Source organism: Sebastes umbrosus, chromosome 3, assembly GCF_015220745.1.
Source record: "Sebastes umbrosus isolate fSebUmb1 chromosome 3, fSebUmb1.pri, whole genome shotgun sequence".
Taxonomy (NCBI): Eukaryota; Metazoa; Chordata; class Actinopteri; order Perciformes; family Sebastidae; genus Sebastes; species Sebastes umbrosus.
The window spans coordinates 26,095,756-26,121,295 of record NC_051271.1 but is presented as its reverse complement, the minus strand read 5'-3'; the positions used below and the strand labels follow the sequence as shown (position 1 = coordinate 26,121,295).

Here is a 25,540-nt window from a genome sequence, read left to right as displayed (position 1 = left end):
AGATTTATAAAACTGAGTTTCTCCACAAAGATTCATATGAAGCACCACTTCAAATCATGTGTTTACCAGAGATGTGCTCATAAGTTTGTTAGAAGTAAGTCATTCAGCATGACAAATCATTAAAAACGACTAATCCACTAAAGAAATCTTAGTCGACTAAGACCAAAACGGAGGCAGCCCTAGTTTTTACACAAAGTTGCAGTCCACTGAGAAAATGATTTCTGAATGCTCTTGCTTGTTTTACACTGTTTGAAATAAGACATTTTACCAATAAACACAGGATCTGATGCTACTGTTGCTGTTTGTGAAAAGTAAAGTGGAGACATGGCTTCTGTAACATTTTCCCAGTAGAGAATAGTGAACTAGCTCATAAATGCTGAAATTAAACAAATCTTAACACATAAACAGGTAATCTAACGCCATGTTGTGTGCACTAATGATACTGCTTTGTTTGTGCTTGTGGCTCGACAGTCGGTCCAACAATTTATTATTTTAGAGAACAAGAATTAACGAAAGGTTAACCAATGTCTACATTACATTTCTTCATAGAATTTATTGAGTCTGAGCATAAGAATACGATTCATCTGTTATCCACAGTTTTGGGCAAAGCAAACTCCAAAGAAAATAAACTTCATGGCTACTTACTGTATCTGCACAGACTACTAACTCTTAAAACACCGCAAACCCTCTGAGACAAATTTTACTGTTACTTCAGCAATTTACATGTCAGATTTTCAGTGAATTCTTTAAACTAGTATAATTTTTCTCTCCTCTATTATCTATTTTTATATGACTAATGTCTGTCAATTTTATTTATACAGCCCAATATCACATTTCACAAATTTGCCTCAAAGGGCTTTGCAATCCGTACAGGATTCAACACCCTCTGTCCTCAGACCCTCGTTCCAGATAGAGAAAAACTCCCCATAAAAAAATGGAAGACACCTCTAGATGAGCAACAGAGCCCTGACATGCAGTAGATGTCGTGTGTACAAGGGCTGTTCCCGAATCACACTGTTTTGATTCGACTCAGATTTGGCTGTTCAATCGAGCCTGAGCCACACAACCTATAGATTTGACCCCCCAAAAAAGTCACAAATTGCATCTCAATCATACAGAAATGCTGCAGGTATTTTCCTCTGTCGTAGCTCTGTAATTACAGAACCGCTCAGTAAGATCCTGAAGCTTTGCAGCCATGTGGGTTTCCTCTTTAACACTTCCTGTTTCTCCTGCATTGTGTCTTCAGACAATGTCTCTGCTGCTTCAAGGAGTACAAGCACCTGGAGGTCTTTAATCAGCTGGTCTACGCCCTCATCAACTTGGTCATCGCTCAGATCAGCAGCCTGAGAGACCGCCTCTGCAGCGTCCAGGACCACACCCATAAAGGAGGCGTGTCTGGGGCTGAGGCAGGGTCCGAATGGAGCGGTGCCGAGGCTGCACCCGGGCCCCTCCCACAGCCGTCCTCACCCGGGGAGGACGAACCTGTGAATGTGGAGAGAGACTCTGCCGAGGAGGACGGCGACGCCCCCGACCTGAACCAGAATAAGACCCAGAGCCAGGCTCAGGGGCCCAACCAGCCGTGTGAAGCCCAGATGGAAGCGCTGGGTCCTGGGGAGAGCGGCGGTGGGTCTGGGGGTGGTGATGGGGATGGTACTGTCGGAGCAAGCAGCAGCAGTGACAACCAGGACCCGTTCAGCTCCTGGAGCACAGAGGAGAGGGAGAAACTGCTGTTGTGTGCCGCCAAGATCTTCCAGATCCAATTCCCCCTCTACACAGCCTACAAACACAACACACACCCCACCATAGAGGTGAGGACAAGTCCCATATCACACACCATCACGCCCTGCAGGTTACAGCCTGACAAGTGCATGATTTCTGAGGCAAACACTCGCCAACATCTGGCGACAAATGACTGCAGTAGTCACGGGTTGTTATCGTTCCAATTGACAGTGATGGAAACATGACACCCAAGTGGACAGTACGCTAATTTTTGCCCCTTTTCCGGTGCAATGCTATGTGACGTGTGGAAGTTAATCTATAATAAATAAAGCCAACAGGGATTTTTTACAACCATTATAATTTATTTACTTTCAAAACATACAATTAATATGCACTCTTCAAAACCACCAGACTCCAGTCAGAAAACAGTAATTTTACCTTGCTGATTTGTCGTAAAACACACTTCCAACAATCACCAACTCTGGTTTGAGAGTGTGAAAGAAAGACTGAATAAGTAACCGATATAAAAAAGAAGTAACCACCGCAACATTTTCACTGTTTACTAACCCTGCTTCTGGTGCTAAGCGGTGCGTCCATGACGTTGAACATGACACACCAGGCAAAAAACAGAGAGGCCAGTGCAACGGCACGGCATACTGGCAATGGGAAAGGAGTCTATCGCCTGTTTTGAGCGGGTTTTCCGTGTTTAAAAAACGTAAATATTTGCACCAATTTGGGTGGGAAAAGGGTAAAAAATATGTACTGAGTGAGACATTTTACCGTGTAAAAATAAACCTATTAGTTCTCTGTGGTGGACAAATTATGTCATCAAGACATTGATTCTAAATTATATCAAACATTTATAATTTTTTACCAGTTTTTACTGAATAATACACAGCGGCTGGATGCAGTGACTTCCTAGTCACTTCCAGGTCCGGCTGTTGGTCACCAAGAAATTGTTCCAGCATGTAATTCCCCTATAAAACCACATCTTCATGTTTTTACATTTTTGTTGGTGTATTGATTAAACAAACAAGATATGTTGTCTTAATTAGTGGACTTTTGGAGGAGGTTATGGTAAGCACATTTTTTTAACTTTGGAGTTGTCCAGGCTAGCTGTTTCCCCCTGCTTCCAGTCTAAGTTATCCAGCTAAGCTGAGCTAAATGCCTCCTGGCTCTAGCGCTGGTCTTAATGTACAAACATGAGTGATATTGATTTTTTCTCATGCACCTCTCAGCAAGAAAACAAATGCACATAGTTCCCCAAATTATTCCTTTAAGTATATTCAGTATATCGTCTGATTTTTAAAAACTCTTAAATATTGTCGATACTGTCATAATAGACAGGTATTTGTCAGGCTATCTTTAGTCCAGATAGATGAGTCTCTTTCTTCAAACTCACAGATGTATGTTTTTGTCCTTGTCCTGTGGTGTAAACCCACCGATGTATTGTAGCTTTCTGCTGAATACCAAAACACATTCTTCCCTGTTCAAGCTCTTCTTAACATCCTTTGAATGGGAACAATGGCCTGTAAGTTTAATTACTCTATTTCAGGATGGCACAACTTTTTCATGTCGTGTATAACCTCTAAAACTCTTGTGTTGCTGTCTGTCCTTTCTGTCTGTGTTTCTTTCCTTTAGGACATATCTGCTCATGAAAGCAACATCCTCGGCTCCTTCTGCGACATGAACGTAAGAAAACTACCTTTTCCCTTTTTCCACTGAGTCAAGTTAGGTGTAGACTCTGCTTCCTGTCAATTTCCTGACTCCAACAGCAGGAGATAATCCCTCAAAAACATGTTGCGTTACATCCAGTTCAGACCAGTGACGATGTCTGCCTCAACAAACACAGACTTCCTCGTTCAGGGGTGAAGATGAAAACTAGATGTAGGCCTCAGGCCTGTTTGGAATTGCTGTAAGAGACGTCATCATCAGGGGCCCATATGAGCAGTCTACTAAACAGTCTTTAGTTTTGGCTGGTGTCTGAGGTCACCGTGCACATACTGTGGGAATTAATATTCAGGTTTGTACAGGCACAAGGACAGATTAACCGGAAAAAATAAAGTACTTCATCATCTTCCCTTGACTGGGAAGAGAAATAGTTAAAGTGTTAGTAACACCAGTTTTCACCGAGTCACCTCCTGTGAATTGTCTAGAAATTTCTGATAATTACCTTTTCTCAGCAGCAGTTGCAGCAGTTTTTTTGCATTTTGCATTTCTCTTCTGGGGGGAGTTCATATTGTCTCCTGATCTGAGAGGTTACCTCAGATCTGACCTCAGAAACCTGATACTGAGGCGGCTCAGTGTCCAAATATAAACGTTGTCTGATGTGATGTTTCATGTTGCTACGATCCGCTCTGTGTTGGGCGGCCCAGCTTGAATTTATGACTTACTTTTTGTTTATTAATATAATGAACTAAATGGCTTCACATGGGATGGAAAATCATCCAAAATGGGGAGTAGATTCACAATAAAACAAAGAGAGAACCTTACATGTTTTGTTACATTGCACCACTGCAGGTCAGTACAAATGTAACAATTAATATCCTACAGATAAAAAGCAGAAGATGACGTGCCAAAAACAAGCCAAGGTGCTTGTGTCACTTCTAGACTTCTAGATCTAGACTGTTATTAACAAAGGCAGCAAAATGTCACATCAGGTCAAAAAAAAAAATCTATGTAAGACTTAGGAAAACAATGACTTTGCTCATTTTGGAAGTTTCTTAGGACTTAGACCGTTCATGTGTTCAATTATGAGTCAGAGGCAGAATGTTTTTATCAGAAAGGCCTGATATCACAGTTTTGGGTCACATCAGTCTGTGTGTTAAGTTTTTTGATTTTAGATAAGTATTGTCCACATTTCCTGCCCCCTTTGGTTGTTTTGTCAAATCGACGCCCACGTTATTGCAGCGTGCTGAGCCTCATGAACTCCATGGTAACGGGGTTTCATTGTTTCTGTGCTCCTGATGCTGCTCTTTGTGTTCTGAGATTTTAAGAGCTCAGAATCAGTTTAAGAACAATGTTTTTGAAAGGAATGTACTGTACTTCTATTCTTTGTTAAATTAGCTCATATTGTAGTTTTTAGATGGGGGTTAGGGATTGTATACTGTGGAAAAAACAAAACAAGTAAAAGAGCTGTGCTGGGTACGTTTTTCTTTCTCGAACACCGTTTCCTGCAGATGAAGTCACTGTCCTCTAGAGAGCCGTAATGTGTCCCCGGATAATCTGCTAGCTCGATGGCTTTTACCTTCCCACCGTAATAAAGTTTTCATTAAGCTCAGGGGCCAGATGAGCTTAATAACAGGCTGTATGAAAAATGAGCCGCACTACTAAGAAAAACTACCAGCTTTCACTTTTTTTACCGGTCAGAACAACTGGTATAGCATAAAATAATTGATTTATTCTTATTAAAATACACTGATTTCACGTAGAGTTTCCAATTAAGTCGAAACAAGCCAAAATTGGCATGACCATTTTATTTATTTTCAGGGACAGCGCACAATTAAAAAAAAAAAATGATCAGAGTAATCTAGAAGCTATGTGCATCTGTTGTCCCTGGACAGGTAGACAAAAAACAACCACATGACAACAAATATACTACACAAGACTACATCAGTTTCCAACACACTCGCTTTGTTTAAATCAGAAAGAAAATGCTAAGTAGAAGTAAATGTTAAGAAATGCAGAAGGTCTTATAATAAACATTACTGCATTTTGCAGCAGAGCTCAGAGCGCTGTTGACATGATTTTCAATTCATATCAATTACTACAAGTTTTTATAGCAGAAAAAGTGTTGAAACGTCCAAACAGAAAAGCTTTCTGGCACTATAATTAAGGCTCATTACTTTTGTTTTTTACTGCTTTTTCACAAATAAATAACCATTTTTTTACAAAAACATTTTTACAAAGGAGGTAATTTTAAAGAAATGCACCCACAAGTTTTGATGTTTATTGCTGCAAAAACATTTCACAGTTGATTGTAAATGAGCACTTCTCAGCAAGTGCTCCACTTCTGGAAAGTAAACCAAAAAAATCGTTGAAAGAAGACGACAAACGAGTAGAGCTGCAACGATTAATCGAATATTCGATCAGTTGTCAACTATTAAATTAATCGCCAACTATTTTGATCATCGATTAATTGGTTTGAGTAATTTTTAAGTTAAAAAACGCCAAAATTCTGTGATTCCAGCTTCTTAAATGTGAATATTTTCTGGTTTCTTTACTCCTGTACAACCCTAAATTGAGTATCTTTGAGTTGTGGACAAAACAAGACATTTGAGGACGTCATCTTAGGCTTTGGGAAACACATTTTTTACCATTTTCTGACATTTTAAAGATCAAACAACTAATCGATCAATCAAGAAAATAATCGACAGATTAATCGACAATGAAAATAATTGTTGCAGCCCTACTAAAGAGTTAATTGTGATAATGCATCCTGACTTCATGAGATGTATCTGATGTTGTCTCCCCTTGTTGACCAGGACGTGGAGGTTCCCTTGCATCTGCTGCGTTACGTCTGTCTGTTCTGTGGGAAGCACGGCCTCTCCCTGATGAAGGAGTGCTTCGAATCGGGCACTCCGGAGAGCCTCCCCTTCCCCATTGCCCACGCCTTCATCACCATCGTCTCCAACGTGAGTCCACCGACCCAGACACAAAATGCTGTTTGTCTAAAACTCAAATGTAACACTCTAAAATCAATAAATCTTACCTAGATTGAGACATTATTTTTCAGGTGGATTTGGAGGGAAAGTGATGTTTTGGCTAGTTGCCAGTTTATTAGGAACACCTAGCTAAAACTAATGCAGTCTAATACAACAGTCCTGCAATAAATCCTCCCTTCATGAAGATTATAATTTATTCAGCTTTTGTTTTGTTGTTGTTGTGTTTAAGAGAGGTGTTGTTTCAACTTAATAGTCATTTATGGGCTCCTAATTTGAGGTGCTGTTGAACAGTATTGCATAGGTGTTTCCAATTATTTAACCCATCCTCATTGATAAAAATGGGGTGGACAAAATATTAGACTTAATTAGTTTTAGCGAGATGTGCCCCATAAGCTAGGAAGTGGGATACTATTTTTAAAAACACCCAGTATAGATTGTCTGATATATTTTCACACGTTTGATGTTAAATACTTACTGCGTTTTGTTTTTGGTTCTCCTCACAGATCCGAATATGGTTGCACATTCCTGCGGTCATGCAGCACATCATACCGTTCCGCACCTATGTAATACGGTGAGTTTACTCCAAACAGACGCCACAGTTTTCTTTTATAAGGGAACAAAATAGGAAGTTTTCCTCAGTCACATAGACACAGAGCGCAATTAAGTCCCGCCCACATCGGAGGGGAAAACAATTCATCGCTCTCCATTGACTTTCAGTGTTAATTTTCGCAGCTATTTTAGATTTAATCTTATTCTTAAGACAAAAAATGCTTATTAGTTTTAGTCACATTTTAGTCTTTTTTTTGTCCTTCATAGTTTTAATCTGGTTTTATTCAACACTGAGTCACCTCCTGTGGTTTTCAGAGTATACTACGTTGCGCTCTTTCTCTATGCTGGTGAATATGTTTGCTGTGGCAAAAGCTGTCCTTCAGAGATATTGCACTTGTGTTGTTGGTGCAAAACAAAAAAATCAACTTCCGCACACTGTCAACACTTGGTACATGTTGGTCAAGCGACCTTCATCAGGCATTTCATACAACAAATGACAATAAACCTGCACATATACAGTATACATACATGCACAGAACAATCAGCCGATCCTAGGGACAGAGTAATAAACAAACCCATATGGAAAGTTGCAAACACATCTGGGAGAGGGAAAGAAAATCTATTATTAAGACCCAGTAAGGCGAGTTCCCTTCAATGTACAACGTAAATACAATTTAAAAGCAATTATTGGTGGGTATCAAGGAATCTATCTCCCATGCACCTGTCTGTACACAGACGTGAAAAGACCACCTTTTCTTAAATCGAAATAGGAAATCCAGCAGCCTCTAAAGTCATGGTCCTCCATTCAGCTGCTGTTGTGATTTTGCCAGTTTAACTCCTGCACACTGCTGCAGGCCTGTCTGAGTCCCTGGTTTGTATATGACTGAGTAGCTGCCATTTTGTTGAACACCTTGCTTTCCTGTTAGCGCAGCATCTGACAGCTCCTCCACTCAAATCAGGCTGGAAGAAGTGTAGCTTGTGCAGAGGATTGGCGGTGACTTTTTGATTAATATCAGAACAAACCCCTAAAATCTAGATATGACTGCCAGTTCTTAATCAGTAACCTTGTCATTCCTGTGTTATTCTGCACTGTCATATGATAAAATCGTATTTATTGCGCCTTTAAATGTTTTGGGAATCCATGACAGTTTAGGTGTGTCTCTCCATCGATGTCTGCTGCCATTTGAAGTGAAGAAGCCAGACGTGGTGTATTTTGTCTCGGAGCTCTTTCCCTCTCCGTCTCTCTCACTCAGTCAGTCAGTGCACCTCGCTCATTCGTGCTCTCTCCCCCAAATACCAAAGTGCCACACATGTGTTGCTAGGAAGAGCTTCCGTCGCCATGGCAACAGTTGCCAGGCCTCCGGTGAACCTCTCCTCACATGACCCTAGAGGAGGCAGAGCGCTGGCAGGCTCGGTCATGTGACGAAGGCGGGCTGATGCTCCGCAGCCTCTTCTGTCTCACTGAGCAGAGACACACAGTGGTCGAATAACAATGATTACTGTAATATGAATAATGATTAAAGGGTCATTCCCTGATTTTATTATAACTTCCCTCTTCCCTCAGAATATTCATCCATCTCACTGTCGATGTTGTCACAGTTCAGTTTTTAAACATTTCAATCGTTAATGTCATCAAGATCTCTTAGATTACTTCGTCATTCAGCTTTAACTAAAGGGCAACACACACCAGCAGCATATGATGCACAACAAAGGTGCATGAGCACAGCTTGGAGAAACGAGATGAGGGATTCAGTATGTCAACGTGGATTCAGAGCCGAGTAAAGTTGCACAAGTAAGGGATAATGTACAGCAAGCTAATTGAGGTAATGCAAATGTAAGGTGATTAAAAAGTAATTAAATAATAAAAACAGTGCAAGAATAATGATTACTACGGATAATATAAATAAAATAATATATATAGTGTTTAGGGCTGTCAATCGATTAAAATATATAATCGTGATTAATTGCGTGATTGTTCATAGTTAATTGCGATTAATCACAAATGAATTGCACATTTTTATCTGTTCAAAATGTACCTTAAAGGGAGATTTGTCAAGTATTTAAAACTGTTATTACCATGGGAATGTTTGTATATATTTATTATTGGAAATCAATTAACAACACAAAACAATGACAAATATTGTCCAGAAACCCTCACAGGTACTGCATTTAGCATAAAACAATATGCTTAAATCATAACATGGCAAACTCAAACCCAAGTCGGGTGTGCTGACTTGACTATGACTTGCCCCAAACTGCATGTGATTATCATAAAGTGGGCATGTCTGTGAAGAGGAGACTCGTGGGTACCCATAGAACCCATTTTCATTCACATATCTTGAGGTCAGAGGTCAAGGGACCTCTTTGAAAATGGCCATGACAGTTTTTTCTCTCCAAAATTTAGTGATTAAGTTTGGAGCGTTATTTGACCTCCTTCGCAAAAGGCTAGTATGACATGATTGATACCAATGGATTCCTTATGATATACCAGTATCTTCACTAGCTTTAAAACTGAGACCGCTACAACCTATAAACTGCAAGTTGCGTTAATGTGTGAAAGAAATTAGTGGCGTTAAAACAAATTTGCATTAACGCGTTATTGCATTTACTTTGACAGCCCTAATAGTATCATAGAAGATATTAAGATAAATATATGAACAATTACATATGCAAATTGTGCAAGGGCTAACATAGCTAGTAGCTGATTGTTGTGTAGCAACATGACAGATCAAGTTCAACATTTGGAGGACTGGTTGTGTAGTTCTCAAAGTATTTTCTTATTAACAAGACTTACTGTACTGCAGCTGATTTAATGTTCACCACACTGTTTCTTTCTGTGCTTCCTCCTGCCTGGCCTCAGCCTGAAGTGTATTTGGTTTTGCTTTTTGGGTTTACTTTCATCTTAAAGAAAAAGTTTTTGCTGACAATACGGTTACAGGTAGGGCTGTCCCCTCTTAGTCGATTAGTCGACTAATCGGTAGTTTTGGTCTTAGTCTTTGTGGAGAAACTCAGTTTTACAGATCTGTCGATTAAATCAACTAATCGATTAGTCGATAAAATCGTATGAGTGTTAGTCGACTAGGAATTTCTTTGGTCGAGAACAGCCTTAGTTGTCAAAATCATATTCAAAACAGAAATTAGCTTTTTCTACAAGGCTGTAGTCCAATACAACTAATTAGACAATTCTAAACCGTGTTTCCCGGTGTTCAGTCCAGTTTAGGTCTTTGTACATGTTTATCTTTTTAAATCTGTTTGATCAGCAAAACACAAACCCCTTTAGCAGCAACTGTAGCATCCCAGCTCATCAGAAAAGACCTGAAAACCACAAACCCAACCAATCCCGGCTCAGAGCAGAGACTGGATGAGTCAGCAGCAGCACTCTGCTGTTGATCACATCTCTCAACGTTCGCCTACACAGGGCAGGAAAAGGAATGTGATTAAAAATGAATCTCAAAGGTGCAAAGTTTTTCAGATGTTTGAAAAGGTGGAGTCACAGAAATGTGAAATGTGAGAGATCCTAGATTTATGTTGAGTCCAACAGTCTTTCTCATTATCGCAGCTGTGATGTGTCTTCTTGGCATGCTGCCCACCAGCTACTCAAATTCCTCCTGGAGGATTTTTCCCTGCCAGAAGTGCTGGTGGGGAATTTTGAAGAGGGTATCAGTGTTTCTGCTAACGTGGATGTAGGGACAAAATATTGGATTGAGAATCATGTTTTCAGGGTGTTCATCTTCTTACTGTACGTGTGTAATTAGTCTGTGATTTTTTTTTTTTTTTACACGATAAGCTATTGATAAGGAAACCAACATATACAAGATAAGTCAATGGTACTGACCCGCAGACAATGGGTGTTCGGAGAGATGAAATTATAACCAAATCTGAATGTAACACAGTACTTGGTTCTGTCCAAACATTAGCATTAAGAGCAGTTAGTTACATTTTGTTTCTGCTGCCTGCAGGTATCTGTGTAAGCTGTCGGACCAGGAGCTGCGGCAGAGCGCGGCGCGCAACATGGCCGACCTGATGTGGAGCACGGTGAAGGAGCCGCTGGACAGCGCGCTGTGCTTCGACAAGGAGAGCCTGGACCTCGCCTTCAAATACTTCATGTCCCCCACGCTCACCATGAGGCTGGCTGGACTCAGCCAAATCACTGTGAGTCACCGCAAACATGACTGAACTCACTGACACACGGTCGCTTGGGGTCGGCTGATAAACAGGGGCTTTTTAACAGGGGTTCTTGGTGGGACTCGTCACACCCTATGAGCAACCTCTGTGATTGATTCTGGCTCTGTGTTTGTCATTTGAGTTTCAGCTGCAGTTCTGTTTCAGCCCTGTTCAGACCTGGTATTAACATGCGTCCTGGATGATCCGATCATTAGTGGACATCTCTAAATACAGGTGTGAATGCACCCAAGACGCATTGAGGACGCATTGAGATCCAATCGCTTGGACCACATTTTTGCACAACACTTCCTTTCTTGGTATATTAACTGAACATTCAGTATGTAACACTTTGCATTTTAGCAATCTAACATTGCATGTCTTAACATGCGTACAGTCTTTACATTTTTAAATGTTAAATACTCAGTATGTGATATTAAAGAAACTGTGTGTAACATTTCGGGGATGTATCAGCAGACATGAAATATAACATTCATAACTATATTTTCTTTAGTTTATAATCACCTGAAACTAAGATTTGTTGTGTTTTTGTTAGCTTAGACTGAGCCCTTCATATCTACATAGGGAGCGGGACCTCTTCACAGAGTCCGCCACGTTGCTCCGCCATGTTTCTACAGTAGCCCAGAACAGACAAACCAAACACTGGCTCTAGAGAGAGCCTTTCACGCTTTTACGTTACCTGAAGGCCACCGTAATTCTCTACACACTGAAACGCATGAAACTGCAGTAAAGTGATATGGATGGCATTACCACGGTTTTGCATTCTGCAACTTCACCACTAGATGCCACCAAATCCAACACACTGTGCCTTTAAGCAATTAGCAGGTTAAAATGTATGAATGAAAAGCAATGAGGACACATTGTTGAGATAATAAGTGACTTTGAGTGCTATAAAACTGCAAGTGAAGAGCAGGTTTTAGATATTGGACGTTACCTCTTATTGTAAAATTGTAATGCATTGTATTGTGTATATACAGTAGTGCTGGTATCATTATAAATATACCTGCTGTTGTTTAGTATGCTATTTGAATGTCTACAGTAAACATTTATTGGGTTAAAAAATGCAGTAACACTATATTTCCTTATAAATGTCAGTGAACTGAATCACTGTGAGGACTCTGGAAAAGGCTGGTGCTCTATTTGATTAATTTAATTTAGTTTGCAAAGGCCACTAAAGACTCTTTGACTCTGCCTGTATTTCCCAAGAAACAGTGATAATTACAGCCAGGAGACAGTTTGTCAACAGCTTTCTTTTTAATTTGAAAGTGTTTGTATGGCACTGATGGGGAAACAACCTTGTACAAAGATGATTGATGTATTATTTCTTCACTCATCATGAACCATATGTGTCTGTGTTTCCTTAGAATCAACTCCACACCTTCAATGATGTCTGCAACAACGAGTCACTGGTGTCCGACACAGAAACGTAAGTCAGTTTAAAGGGATCAGATACCGTCCAAGAAGGTGCTGATATATCCAATTAGAAAAGTAATTGGGTCTGCTTTAATTAATTGATGATATATTTGCATTTTATTAATATCCACAAAAGCAGCAGTCTTGAGAACAATGATTGACTACATTTACATGCACAAAATATTTAGTTTTTTGCCCTTATTCACATGCAGTCGTTCATACTCCGATTAATGTAACCAGTAGCTAACACAGCCTCCCTGTTTCATTCCTTCAACCCCCTTTTTGAAAAGGTCGGCGTTGCGATATTTGCGCATATCCAAAAACCTGTTGATATTCAAGTCTTTCATAATGTTTAAAAGTAAGTGTGTTTCTCCCTCCAACCAGAAATGGGAGCTTTTCTTTTGGGCATGCATCTCTGCAAACTGTCGGCTAGTTTGTTTGTGTACACAGAGCTGGCCATTAACAGGCAAGAGGCCGTGTGTTGCAAACTGCCGTAAAAACCCCAATTGAGACGCATATTCTGAATGTGCTGCGTACATGTCCAAACAATGCTCCTAAAACCCTGAATAATATCGACATATCCCACATGTCTTAATCGGAAAATGCTCCATTCAGAATAAAGCCTAATTCAGAATATCCAAACGGAATATGCTGTTTACATGACCCGTATCAAATTCACAATTTTGGCATATTCTGAATAATAGTGGGATATTAGTGTGCATGTAAACATAGTCAGTATTGAGTTGTAAAGGGGAGACTCGTGGGTACCCATAGACCCCATCTTCATTCACGTATCTTGAGGTCAGAGGTCAAGGGACCGCCAGAAAATGGCCATGCCAGTTTTTCCCTCGCTAAAATTTAGCGCAAGTTTGGAGCCTTATTTCGCCTCCTTCACAACAAGCTAGTGTGACATGATTGGTACCGATGGATTCCTTAGGTTTTCTAGCTTCATATGACGCCATCTTCACTCTAGCTTTAAAACTGAGCCACTGAGCTGCAACCTAGAAATTGCAAGTTGTGTTAATACGTTATCGCGTTAACTTTGACAGTCCTAAAAATAACCAAAGAAGAAGGATAAAGACACAATACAGCCTCCTCTTTTAACACCTGTAGTTATACATAAATACAGTCAATATGCACCATGTCACAACATCACACATCCTATATAATGATGAATTTTCTGCTCCATATGTTGAGCTCTGGTTAACCCTATGTGTTACTTTACTGAATGTCTGATTCTGCTTCACCCTACCAGGTCCATAGCGAAGGAACTAGCTGACTGGCTGATCCACAACAACGTGGTGGAGCACATATTCGGACCAAATTTGCACATTGAGGTGAGACGTCTGATCCAGTGATGTGAACTGTCATATTATTTTCTGGAGATTGGATGTCATTTTATTTTATCCAAGCAAGGCTGATGTTACAGTAAGTGTGTCTTTTCCAGATCATTAAACAGTGCCAAGTGATCCTGAACTTCTTGGCTGCAGAGGGCCGACTCAGCACGCAGCACGTGGACTGTATCTGGGCTGCAGCTCAGGTAAGACGGTACAGATTTACACCTGACTGTACGCAGCTTTATTCCACATTATTACGTTATTCTGTGGAACAGCATGAAAGGAGCCTACAGTATTTATCACAATAGCAGTACTATCAAGGTTATAAAGCCACATATGACAATGGCAATGTTGGCTGGCGATCTGGCCTGGTCTAGCTGGAGTTAAAACTAGGGCTGTCAAAGTTAACGCGATAAGAACACATTAATGCAAATTAGTTTTAACGCCACTAATTTCTTTTTTAGGTTTCAGCGGGCTCAGTTTTAAAGCTAGAGTGAAGATATACTGAATGTTATCAATTGTACCTTTTAAATAGTTTTAAATTTAGTTTTGGCATATTTAATGTTGTATACAGACAGTACAAAAACAGCTCTGTACCAATCTGTCAATGAGGAAAACAGATATGAAATGATTAACTCTGCTTTTTGTTTGGTGTTTTAGCTGAAACACTGTAGCCGCTACATCCACGACCTTTTCCCTTCACTCATCAAGAACCTGGACCCAGTGCCTCTCCGCCACGTCCTCAACCTGGTGTCAGGCCTGCACCCCAGTGCCCACACCGAGCAGGTACACACACACACACACACACAGCCTCAAAAATTACCTAAAATACGCTGTCTTCGCTAGACTGTTGTATTTTAAGGTGTTTAATAAACGCCCATGTGTCTCCCTCCTCAGACTTTGTACCTGGCCTCCATGCTGATCAAGGCTCTGTGGAACAACGCCCTGGCAGCCAAGGCCCAGCTCTCCAAACAGAGCTCCTTTGCCTCCCTGCTCAACACCAACCTCCCCATGGGCAACAAGAAAGGTCAGTCTGGATTCATGTATGACTCCAGGAAGTTAAGATTGACGAATTGAAATGTGAGAGCTACATTCAAAATGTTTTAGCACTCCAGAGAAACCTGGACTGATCAACATAAGGATTTTTTCTCTTGACACTTTGATGGAAGAAGTATTCATATCATCTTAAAACTCCTTAAGCCCAATGAACCCGGTACCGGGTTCACCAAAACATGAGGTATTCAGCTTTCAGAATCTGTAAACCAACTGTACGCTGTCCAAACTATGTCTTATTACAAAGTATTTTAAAAATAACATTGTACAGATATAAACTTTGCAAATATAAGAAAAATATATTCAAAAGATCTGGGAAACCGCCAGACAGTCACAGAGATCGACTGGGAGAGGAAACAGGTGCAATCTTGGCTCCAGTTTTTGTGATCTTGGTTATACTGGTAATATTGCCATTGAAATTTAGATTTTATACTAGGCGAGGATGAAAATCTTATTTTTTCTTTTATTGCATCTCCATTGTAATCTCCATGGTAAAATAGTTTAGTTTACTTACAATGGATTCGTAATCCTTAGTTTCTTACATTTCAAATGAGACCAGATATACGCTCATAAGCCTTATGGTTGACGAGCTATTCCTGATTCTTTTTAGTTATATTATTTTAGCTGTTTTTTCTGAGGGAATGGGGATAAAGGTAGAAACACTACCGTGTAGAAATATTCTGTTACAAGTAAAAGTTGTTCTTTCAAAATATACACAAATTACCAAAAGTAAAAGTACTCATTATGCAGAATGGTCCATTTCAGAATCATATATATTATATTATTGGATTGTAATTATTGATGCAATAATATGTTCAACACTTTAATGTTGCAGCTGATAAAGGTGATGCTAATTCTAATTACTTTATATTTTATAGTGTTAGGTTGCTTGTGAATTTCCCTCCAAGGATCAATAAAGCCTTATCTTATGTTAACGTATAATAATAATAAAATCATTATTTATTTATTGATTGATTTTATTTTGTGTTATCAATCTGAATCTGTAACTAAATTTAACAAATCACTGTTGTGGGGTAAAAAGTACAATATTTGCCTCTGAGAGGTAGTAGAGTAGAAGTATGAAGTAGTAGAACATGTAAATACTCAAGTAAAGTTCAAGTTCCTGAAAATTGTACTTAATTACAGTACTTGAGTAAATGACAGTGGCAGCAGTATAAAACAGATCCTCCTCAAATAGACAGAGTGTCTGAGCTTCTGCAGACGTGTGCATCCGTCTCTCCTCAGCCACTACTGCGGGTGTCAACTGTGGATGTTTGTGTGGCAGGTTTGATTTCCTTCCCAGGGGAGGTTCTCAGTCTGGTTCCTGGTTTTCAGTCTCAGTCTTCTTGTCTGGTCTCAGGTTCACCGGCTGCCAGTCCAGACAGCAGTGACAACAGTGACACTCAGCACAGTGGAGGCAGCGACATGGAGATGGACGACCAGATGATGACTGGCAGCAAGAGGAGCCAGCAGAGGCTGTCTGACACAGAGGTACGCACACACACACACACACACACACACACTGGTGCACACACTGTCAGCTGAAATGCAAACAAAAACAGCAGGGATGCCAGGATCCAAATCAGCCTGTCATTAACCCAACAGATGTAGATTCACGGTCCCTTTGATACACAGCTGCTGATAATAATGGCGGGATCACAGCTGAACTTGCAGAACAAAACAAAATCATTCATTCAGTCATTCAACCTTTGTTTTGACTCAGAAATACATTTAGGTAGAGACCTCATTTACATTATAGTAAAAAAAAATAAAAAAAAATAAACAAACAATCATAAGCATCAAGAAACACAAATAACAACAAAATGTAAAAAACAATTATAATTTAAGGCAAATTAATCAACCAAAACAAGAACAACTGGAAGTGAAATGGGATGAAATTTAAAATTGAATTGCCCTAAGGATAAAATTTGGGTACATGCCACACCGAAGTGATTTAAAATAATGTTATTGTTTCTTGTGTCTGTGTTGTTTCGTCAGGAGTCGATGCAGGGCAGCTCTGATGAGACGGCCAACAGCGTGGAAGAAGGCAGCAGCGGGCCGGGTAGTAGCAGCGGCCGCAGTGAGGCTTCCAGCAACGAAGCCGCCTCCAGCCGAGCCAGCCAATCAGCCGGGAGCCCCGGCAGCGAGATGCACTCAGACGACATGGCGGACAGCGAGGCCTTGAAGGAGGAGGAGGAGGATGACGAAGAGGAAGACGACGACGAGGATGACGATGACGATGAAGAGGACGAAGACGAGGGGAACCGGTCAGCTGCTGAGGGCGGGCAGCAGAAGGAGCCCAGGGAGCAGACGGAATCGAGGAAGAGGAAGGCGGGTGAGGCACTTGGCGAGGGGCCGAGCCAGGGGGCCGGGCCCAGTGGGTCGGGGGGCGGGGCCAAGCCCAAGGTTCTCCCCTTCAACCCGGACACTTCTGCTGTCATGGTTACAGCGGCATCGACGTCATTGGAGGGCCGAATGAGGATGTTGGACGCCTGTTCTGCGTCGTCGTCTGCTCGGCCCGAGGGGGCGGAGCCTCAGCAGCAGCCGCCAGACATTGGCCCCTCACAGATGGTCCAGGGGCCTCAGGAGCCTCCGTGTCTGCCGCGGCCCGGGGATTTCCTGGGAGAGGCCATGGGTACTGAGCTTTTTAACTGCAGGCGCTTCATTGGCCCCCAGCACCACCACCATCACCATCATCACCACCACCATCATGAAGGGTAAGGACAAATTCATGGTGGCGCTAGAGGAAAGGTCAGAAAGTCACTAGAAACATCAGGATCTAACCTCTGGCGAAGAATATTCACAGCACATTTCATGTGAATCGAGCCATTGTTTGTGTAAAAATGTTGTTGACTGCAATGAAAATGTTTCCTTTTTATCTAAATTCCTCTAAACAAACAATGTTCCACATTTGTGATGGAGCTAGTTGATTGATCTTTAATGGATCTGCTTCTCTGCCTCCTCCGTCAGTCCCATGGTGGAGGACATGCTGAGTGCTGACGACGTGAGCTGCAGCAGCTCCCAGGTCAGCGCCAAGTCGGAGAAGAACATGGCCGACTTTGACGGCGAGGAGTCGGGCTGTGAGGAGGAGCTGGTCCAGATCAACTCCCACGCCGAGCTCAGCTCCCACCTCCAGCAGCACCTCCCCAACCTGGCCTCCATCTACCATGAGCACCTGGTGCAAGGTGAGCCACACTCAAGGCCTTGAAATGTTTTTAATAATCAGATTATTTTGATTAATACAACAGGTTATTTTCACTATTTTTTGTGTTAAAGGAATAGTTTGGGTGTTTTGAAGTGGGGTTGTATTAGGTACTTATTCATAGTCAGTATATTACCTACAGTAGATGACGGTAGGCACGCCCCCAGTTTGGAGAAACAGACAGGAGTACCAGCACGGGAGCAAAGCAATGTACTGCTGTGGACGGGGGCAACAGCAAAACGTATTTTAGAGACCTAAAAAATCAATATCAGCTAAAGTGTACACTATATTGACCGCCATCTACTGTAGCCAATACACTGACTATGGATAAGTACCTCATACAACCCCACTTCAAAATACCCAAACTATCCCTTTAAACCCCGAAGACTATATAAAGGTTGACCTGGCAAAGAACCAGTGGAACTAATTTTGTGATCACTCTCTGTCTCTGCAGGTCCGGCCGTCCATAAGCACCAGTACTCCAGCAGCCACGCTGTGACTGACATCAACCTGGACAACGTTTGTAAGAAGGGCAACACTCTGCTTTGGGACCTGGTGCAGGACGAGGACGCGGTAGGACTTCAAACCTCCAACTTCTCTTTATAGGCAGATCTCAGTGTTTTTAATGCTCTGTTCACTGGGGATGTCATGATACCAGAAATGTAGAAGTTGATACCAATACCAGTGAAATTCCATGGTTCTTAATACCCATGGTTCTCGATACCCAATTGAGAGGTGAATCAGCACAAGTGAAAGCCAGAAATGCTGCAACATTCAGTTTCCTTTGTGTGTTTTTTCATGTTTAATTTGTCTGTGTGCGTTGTAGATTCATCTGTCTGAGGGTCTGATTAACGAAGCAGAAAAGTTGCTGTGTTCGCTCGTTTGTTGGTTCACCGACAGACAGATCCGAATGCGCTTCATCGAGGGTTGCCTCGACAACTTGGCCCACCACAGGTAAGAGTGCCAGAGCACCGGTCTGATTTTATTCAGGGTTCGCACTGAGCGCTCATAGAATGAATGTCTGAAAGCTGCACGGTGACCTAGAAAGTATTTCATCGTGTTGAACATGTTAGATGATCGTTCTTGGGTCCTTGTCAAAATAAACCACAAATAACATCTTTTATGACCGCGTCTGCAAATATAAAGTAAAATAGAAAGAAACTGCTCATACAGGAACAAAATATTATTTCCACCTTTCTCTCTTTTCTTTTATCCTTGTTTTTGACCTTCATCTTCTTGTCTACCCTCTCAGGTCTGTTGTGGTTTCCTTGCGTCTACTACCCAAACTTTTTGGCACTTTTCAGCAGTTTGGCTCCAGCTACGACACTCACTGGATCACCATGTAAGTAACATTTCCTAGCTTGATTATCGACACAACCAAATTCAGATTAATGTGTTGAACAGCTGGTGAACTGGCTGTATATTCTTTGAACTTCTAATAATTCTTTATTTTTTTCCAGCATATGTTCCAAACTTCTGCTGGTTTTAAGATGTTAAATGGCCTAAATATAATTTAAAAATTAAATGAAGAGGGGAACATCTCGTTTAATGACTGGTTCTGATGTGCTTGTCGGTTTGGATAGGTGGGCCGAGAAGGAGCTGCACATGATGAAGCTGTTCTTCGACAACCTGCAGCACTACATCCAGGAAGTCCGTGAACACCGGCACAAGTTTGCACTGTAAGTCAGTCAGCCCTTCATCACTACCCAAGTTAAATACCTACTTCTTTATGATTATAAACAACAGTGAAACGCTTGTTGGACTCAAGCTGATTTTAAAATCACACATAGAGCAGCAACACAAACACTTATCTGTATGAACATTATGGATTCTGGTAAAATAATATGTTTTCCCTGTTTAGAAATTGTCTCTACTAATACTGACACGTCTTCCCTTGCTGTGTCGTTGCAGGTACAGCCACAGTGCGGAGGTCCAGGTCCGTCTACAGTTCCTCACCTGTGTCTTCTCCACACTGGGATCTCCAGACCACTTCAGTAAGATCCATCTTCTTTTATTCTTCTCAGAAAACAACAGTCTGGATAAAGAAAACATATATGGTACATTTAAGCAAACACAAAGATTATTAACATGTTGCTTCACAAGCTAAAGATACTTTTACACAACTGGAAATTAAAGTTGTTATAGTAACACTGAATTTGGAGGAGCATGCACAAGGCTGTCACAAAGTCTGATATCAACATGATTTTAACTTTACGAATGGTTATGACTGTTTTACCACGTTATACGTCATATCTAGTTATACAGGTGGTATCAGGTTCACCCCCAATACAATAGAAGTCAAAGGCATATGTGGACCTCAAAACAAAAAAAGATTAAAACCAACATTACATTGTATATTTATAGATACAATGTCCTTGTTTCTCTTATGATAATAATTATAATCATTAGGGCTGTACCGAATAGTTTGAAGCTTTGTTCATAATGTTGCCATTTGAATTCTAAATCAACGTTCGAATGCTGCGTAGCTTTTTTTGCATGTCTATTTATTCTGTTTAAACCCAGTATTTCTGCACAGTTGCAGATAAAGATAAGGCTACACTAACATTAGTAGTATTATACTATTTGTAGAATTAAATTCCAGTGGTGGCTGCGTAGGACTGTTTCCGACTCGCGTTGTTAAGTCCAGAATTCATAATTTATTGAAAAAAGATAAATGTAATCATTTCCAAAATTCACAATATGTATTTATCTACAGAAATATTCTGCTTCGATCCATATTTGTTGGCATTTAGCCTTTCAATAACAACATTTTCACTGCAATAAACAAAAAAAAAGCATTTGCTCTCCTGCTCGCCGCACACAAAGGGAGGCACGCACCTGTATTAACAGGGTGGTTTAGCAGCAATCTAACAGCACCATAAATTACATTTATATAACAAAAAAATCTTTATATTTTTCTTTTAGGGTGATGACATCATAAAATAAAATGACAGACATTCAAAGCTTCACTCGAAAAACCGTAATAGACGCTTTTAATATAAAAAACATAACATTCGGTTGAGCCCTAATAATCGTATAATCCATTGATATAACTGTCTGCAACACTACTAAGCCCATTTCAAGTCTTTGCAAGCTTCATGCTGTAGTGAAATTAATGCCCAGTTGGAAAATAGTTCTATTTGCATCGAAAATATTAAGCAGCAATGTTAGGTGGATGTGATTATTGGTGAATTAGCTTAAATGTGCAAAACAGGTCGACAGTCGTTTTGCTTGCTATCACCAACACGGTGTAAGAGAAGCATATTTAACAGTTGTTTGGAAATTAACTGTTAATGTCTGCCTGGTTTCTCTTTGGGGAACACTGTTAAAATAGATCTCATTATGTAACCTGAGCCGCACCACTGAGAACAATGCTCCCGCTGTCTGTCTGTCTGTGTGTGTGTGTGTGTGTGTGTGTGTGAGAGAGAGAATGACGTAACACTGATGAGGAGAAAATATAACCTGTCTCCAGTAGTATATCACCAGGTTTAGACCAGTTTGATCACTCACATCGATCATTCAAGTAGTATCTAAATTTAGCTGATTTTAAAGCCTCAGTTCCTCAAACACTGACTGCAAGAAGCCAAAGGCAGATGTTAAGGAGTCAGAACCGTAGTTTCTGTCAATATTCCCTCGTAGAACCAGAAAAGTCTGGGATATAAATTCTTCCTAAAGAGGTAAAAGTATTCATTATTTCACAGGAAATTCAAATGTTCAAATTTGTATTACAAAGATTATTTTTCTTTTAGTCATCATTACCTTTTTGTTTATTACACGGATTTGTTGAATACTCAATTCTGATTGGTCAATCACAGCGTTCTACGGTCTGTTATTTCTTTACAACAGATCATTGCTATGTATAACAGACCATTGCTATGGGCGCAGTTCTGATGTCGGTCTCTGGCGGACCGTTTTTGTGTCAAAATATTGATTTCTAAAGTAATTAGCCATGTAATAAGCAGAATAATGTACAGCTAGCGGGTCAATTTTGTGAAATAAACCCCTTCTGGGCGATGCCACACTGTCAGGGTTTATTTCACAACGATTACCGGCTCGCTGTACATTATCCCTTACATGTGTCTCGGGACCCCTTTTGAGGCCCAAACCCCATGTTGGGAACCACTACAGTAGCTTGTGAGAGAAAAAGCAGGGAGAGAAACTTGTTTTTCACACCTGTTTGTGTTATATTAAACAAAGAAGCGGTGGAGTCTATGTTCACATCTGGTTGAGCTCCTGTGTGTAATTGTGTGAGTGTGTTTGTGTGTTTTAGGACTGAGTCTGGAGCAGGTGGACATCCTGTGGCACTGCCTGGTGGAGGACGCCGAGTGCTACGACGACGCTCTGCACTGGTTCCTCAATCAGGTTCGCAGCAAGGACCAGCATGCAATGGGCATGGAGACCTACAAACATCTTTTCCTGGAGAAGGTAGAGAACACACCACAATATACAGGATATACTCTTCAATGAGTGAGTTAACATGCACACTAGTATCCTGGTTATAATTAGGTTATGTGTTGCATGTACTGCAAACACCATACCCTGGTTTCAACATCATGGCTGAGATGACATCATGACACATCTGTGCGTAGATGATCAGAAACCTGGAGACTGTTAGGATCATGCTTACAGGAATATGAATAATCAGGTTTTTCATGTTCCATGTAAACAAATCCCAAATATGATCAAAACCAGCCCCGTGATAAGGCTGCAAACCAGGATACTAGATTGTATGCAAACACACTCAATGCCTCACAAACTCAGTTTATGTCAACTGAGAATTGATTGAGCCTGTTTAGATAAACTATGTGACGACTTACTGGCTCTATAAATAAATAAAACATTATACAGTAGATATGAAATAAATCCTGATTTTGTAACTGCATGAACAATTTCTTTCCTCAAACATATGTACAAACATGACAGCATTTCCACCACGTTTTTCTTCAAAGCAAACAGCCTAGTGAGTGATGCGTTAGCGAAATCAATCGTGAGAAGGAGAGCCGTCCGTCGTCTGTTGTAAAGCCGGCTTCAAATAAAGTTTGTCCATGATCATGTCAGATGGCAATGAAAGAAGTAAAAATGACTTAAATAAGAGATTCTTTACCGCATCCAGCAGTTTGTTCCATACAGTTAAAACACACTGACAGCTCTACAGCAGCAGTTGTGTGTTGATGTTGCTGCGTTTGTGTGTGTTACTGTAACTGTTTGTGTGTCTCCAGATGCCCCAGCTGAAGCCAGAGACTATCAGCATGACGGGCCTCAACCTCTTTCAACACCTCTGTAACTTAGCCCGCCTCGCCACTAGCGCACTGGACAATGCCTCCAGCTGTGAGGTACACAAACTCCTCTGAACTTCATGTATAAAACAGTATTTAAAAAAAACCCTTTAATAATTTTATGTTTATTTCTATGTAAAAGCAGTTTTCTCCATACAGTTTGTAGACTATATGGAGATTAAAGAGCTATGCTGACATGTTATAAGTACTCATCTTGCCTTTAGCTAAATCAGAGTAGACAGACATTTAACTCACAGCCCTGTGTGTGTGTGTGTGTGTGTTTGTGTCTGTCTCCAGCTGTGTGGTATGGACCAGCTGTGGGGAATTGCTCTGAGAGCTCAGTCTGCTGATATCAGCCGCGCTGCGATCCAGTACATCAATTCCTACTACATCAACGGTTAGTTTCCCTCCATCATTTACACTCTGAAATTACACAAAGTTAACAGACTGTAATGCAAATTACATTTTTCAGATATTTTTCACATGTTTTTTGGACATTTTTCAGATATTTTATGGGGTTATTTGGGTCTATGGGGTTATTTTTCATATTTTTCGGACAATTTTCACATATTTTTCAGACATTTTTCATATATTTTACATATTTTTTTCACATTTTTCCAATATTTTTTACATTTTTTCATTTTTATATCTTAACTTCTTTGGCCATACTTTTAATGTCAAAGTGAAAACATCTTTAGAGGTAAGTTAAAAGTTTTACCACCCTGTTTTGTATGTCTCGTTGTGTGCATGTTGACGTCTGCAGCTGGCAAGACGGGCCTGGAGAAGGAGCAGGAGTTTATCAGGAAGTGTATGGAGAGTCTGTTGATGGCTTCAGCCAACCTGGAGAAGGACGCCCACTCCAGCCTGACCAGCATCGAGAGGGGGCTGCTGATGCTCAAAACACACCTGGAGGCCTTTCGACGCAGGTACACACACACCAGGAAAGTTAACACAAGACGAAAGGACATAAATATAAATACTGACTGTATTTAAACATCTCAGCAACACATTGTTTCCTGACCCCGTCAGGTTCGCGTACCACCTGCGGCAGTGGCAGATCGAGGGGACGGGGATCAGCAGCCACCTGAAGGCTCTGAGCGACAAACAGTCTCTGCCGCTCAGGATCGTCTGTCAGCCCGCCGGTCTTCCTGACAAGGTCACAAATCTACATCTCCACGTACAACTACATCTGACTTGTAGCTCTGACACACAAGGGCTTTTTAGAGATGCCCCAAGTTACACATTTACACAATAGGAAAACAGATATGCTAATAAGACGACTTTTTAAAACAAAGTAGAATTATATGTGTGCTTATTGTGTTCATGAGGGTCATGATCTCTTTTAGATTTACTCTTAGTCTTAAGACGAAAATGGTTATTGTTTTAGTCACTTTTTAGTCATTATTATCCTTCATAGTTTTAGTCTAGTTGTAGTCGATGACAACTCAAAACATTTTAGTCCAGCTTTAGTTGCCGAAAAGTCATTACAATTTAGTCAACTTTTAGTCAAAATATTTTCTCTCTTAATTTTGTCAGCTATTTTTTAATTTAATCTTAGTCCTGTATCAAATGTCCTTCTTTAGTCATCAGTCAGTTATATAGAACATTTCAGTCAATCTAGTCTAGCCAAACCCAATAATTGTCATTTTAGTCGAACTTATTTCATACAAGTTTTTTGAAATTTTTGATTTTGAAAAAAACACAGGTTGACTGATTAACCAACTTTGTTACAATTCTGCACTTTAAACGGTGTCAACTCAGAGGTCATTAGAAATTCAATCTTTAAAGTCCAAGTTTATTTAATTTTGAATGTAAATATCAACCGGTTACATCAGTAGATTCAGCTTTTGTGTATACTACGTTTTTTTTCATTGCAGATGACGATCGAGATGTACCCCAGCGACCAGGTAGCAGACCTGCGAGCTGAGGTGACCCACTGGTACGAGAACCTGCAGAAGGAGCAGATGAACCAGCAGGCTCAGCTGCAGGAGTTCGGTCAGAGCGGCCGGCAGTCCGTAGACTTCCCAGGTCAGCACTCTCCGATTAGATCCTTGTTATTGTTTACTTAAACATAACAAACATCTCTAGATTACTGAAACAGCTGTCAGTAGGTCCTCTTTGTATTAAAAGCCTTCTGTGAGCTTG

The 25,540-nt window shown here is 40.7% G+C and overlaps 1 protein-coding gene across 2 annotated transcripts in view; it reads left to right on the top strand.

Moving 5' to 3' along the window:
* usp34 (ubiquitin specific peptidase 34) overlaps positions 1-25,540 on the top strand; it is a 72,087-nt gene that overhangs the window by 11,916 nt on the left and 34,631 nt on the right. For both annotated transcript variants that reach the window (XM_037763410.1, XM_037763409.1), the window contains exons 3-26: positions 1,247-1,808; positions 3,361-3,411; positions 6,204-6,353; positions 6,887-6,954; positions 10,892-11,084; positions 12,479-12,540; positions 13,783-13,864; positions 13,975-14,067; positions 14,525-14,650; positions 14,762-14,891; positions 16,278-16,408; positions 16,916-17,634; positions 17,888-18,102; positions 18,574-18,692; positions 18,946-19,073; positions 19,372-19,461; positions 19,703-19,798; positions 20,031-20,113; positions 22,390-22,544; positions 23,339-23,452; positions 23,693-23,792; positions 24,159-24,321; positions 24,425-24,551; positions 25,273-25,423. In XM_037763410.1, coding sequence (XP_037619338.1) covers positions 1,247-1,808; positions 3,361-3,411; positions 6,204-6,353; positions 6,887-6,954; positions 10,892-11,084; positions 12,479-12,540; positions 13,783-13,864; positions 13,975-14,067; positions 14,525-14,650; positions 14,762-14,891; positions 16,278-16,408; positions 16,916-17,634; positions 17,888-18,102; positions 18,574-18,692; positions 18,946-19,073; positions 19,372-19,461; positions 19,703-19,798; positions 20,031-20,113; positions 22,390-22,544; positions 23,339-23,452; positions 23,693-23,792; positions 24,159-24,321; positions 24,425-24,551; positions 25,273-25,423 — 3,908 coding nt within the window. The remainder of the gene's footprint in view (positions 1-1,246; positions 1,809-3,360; positions 3,412-6,203; positions 6,354-6,886; positions 6,955-10,891; positions 11,085-12,478; positions 12,541-13,782; positions 13,865-13,974; positions 14,068-14,524; positions 14,651-14,761; positions 14,892-16,277; positions 16,409-16,915; positions 17,635-17,887; positions 18,103-18,573; positions 18,693-18,945; positions 19,074-19,371; positions 19,462-19,702; positions 19,799-20,030; positions 20,114-22,389; positions 22,545-23,338; positions 23,453-23,692; positions 23,793-24,158; positions 24,322-24,424; positions 24,552-25,272; positions 25,424-25,540) is intronic.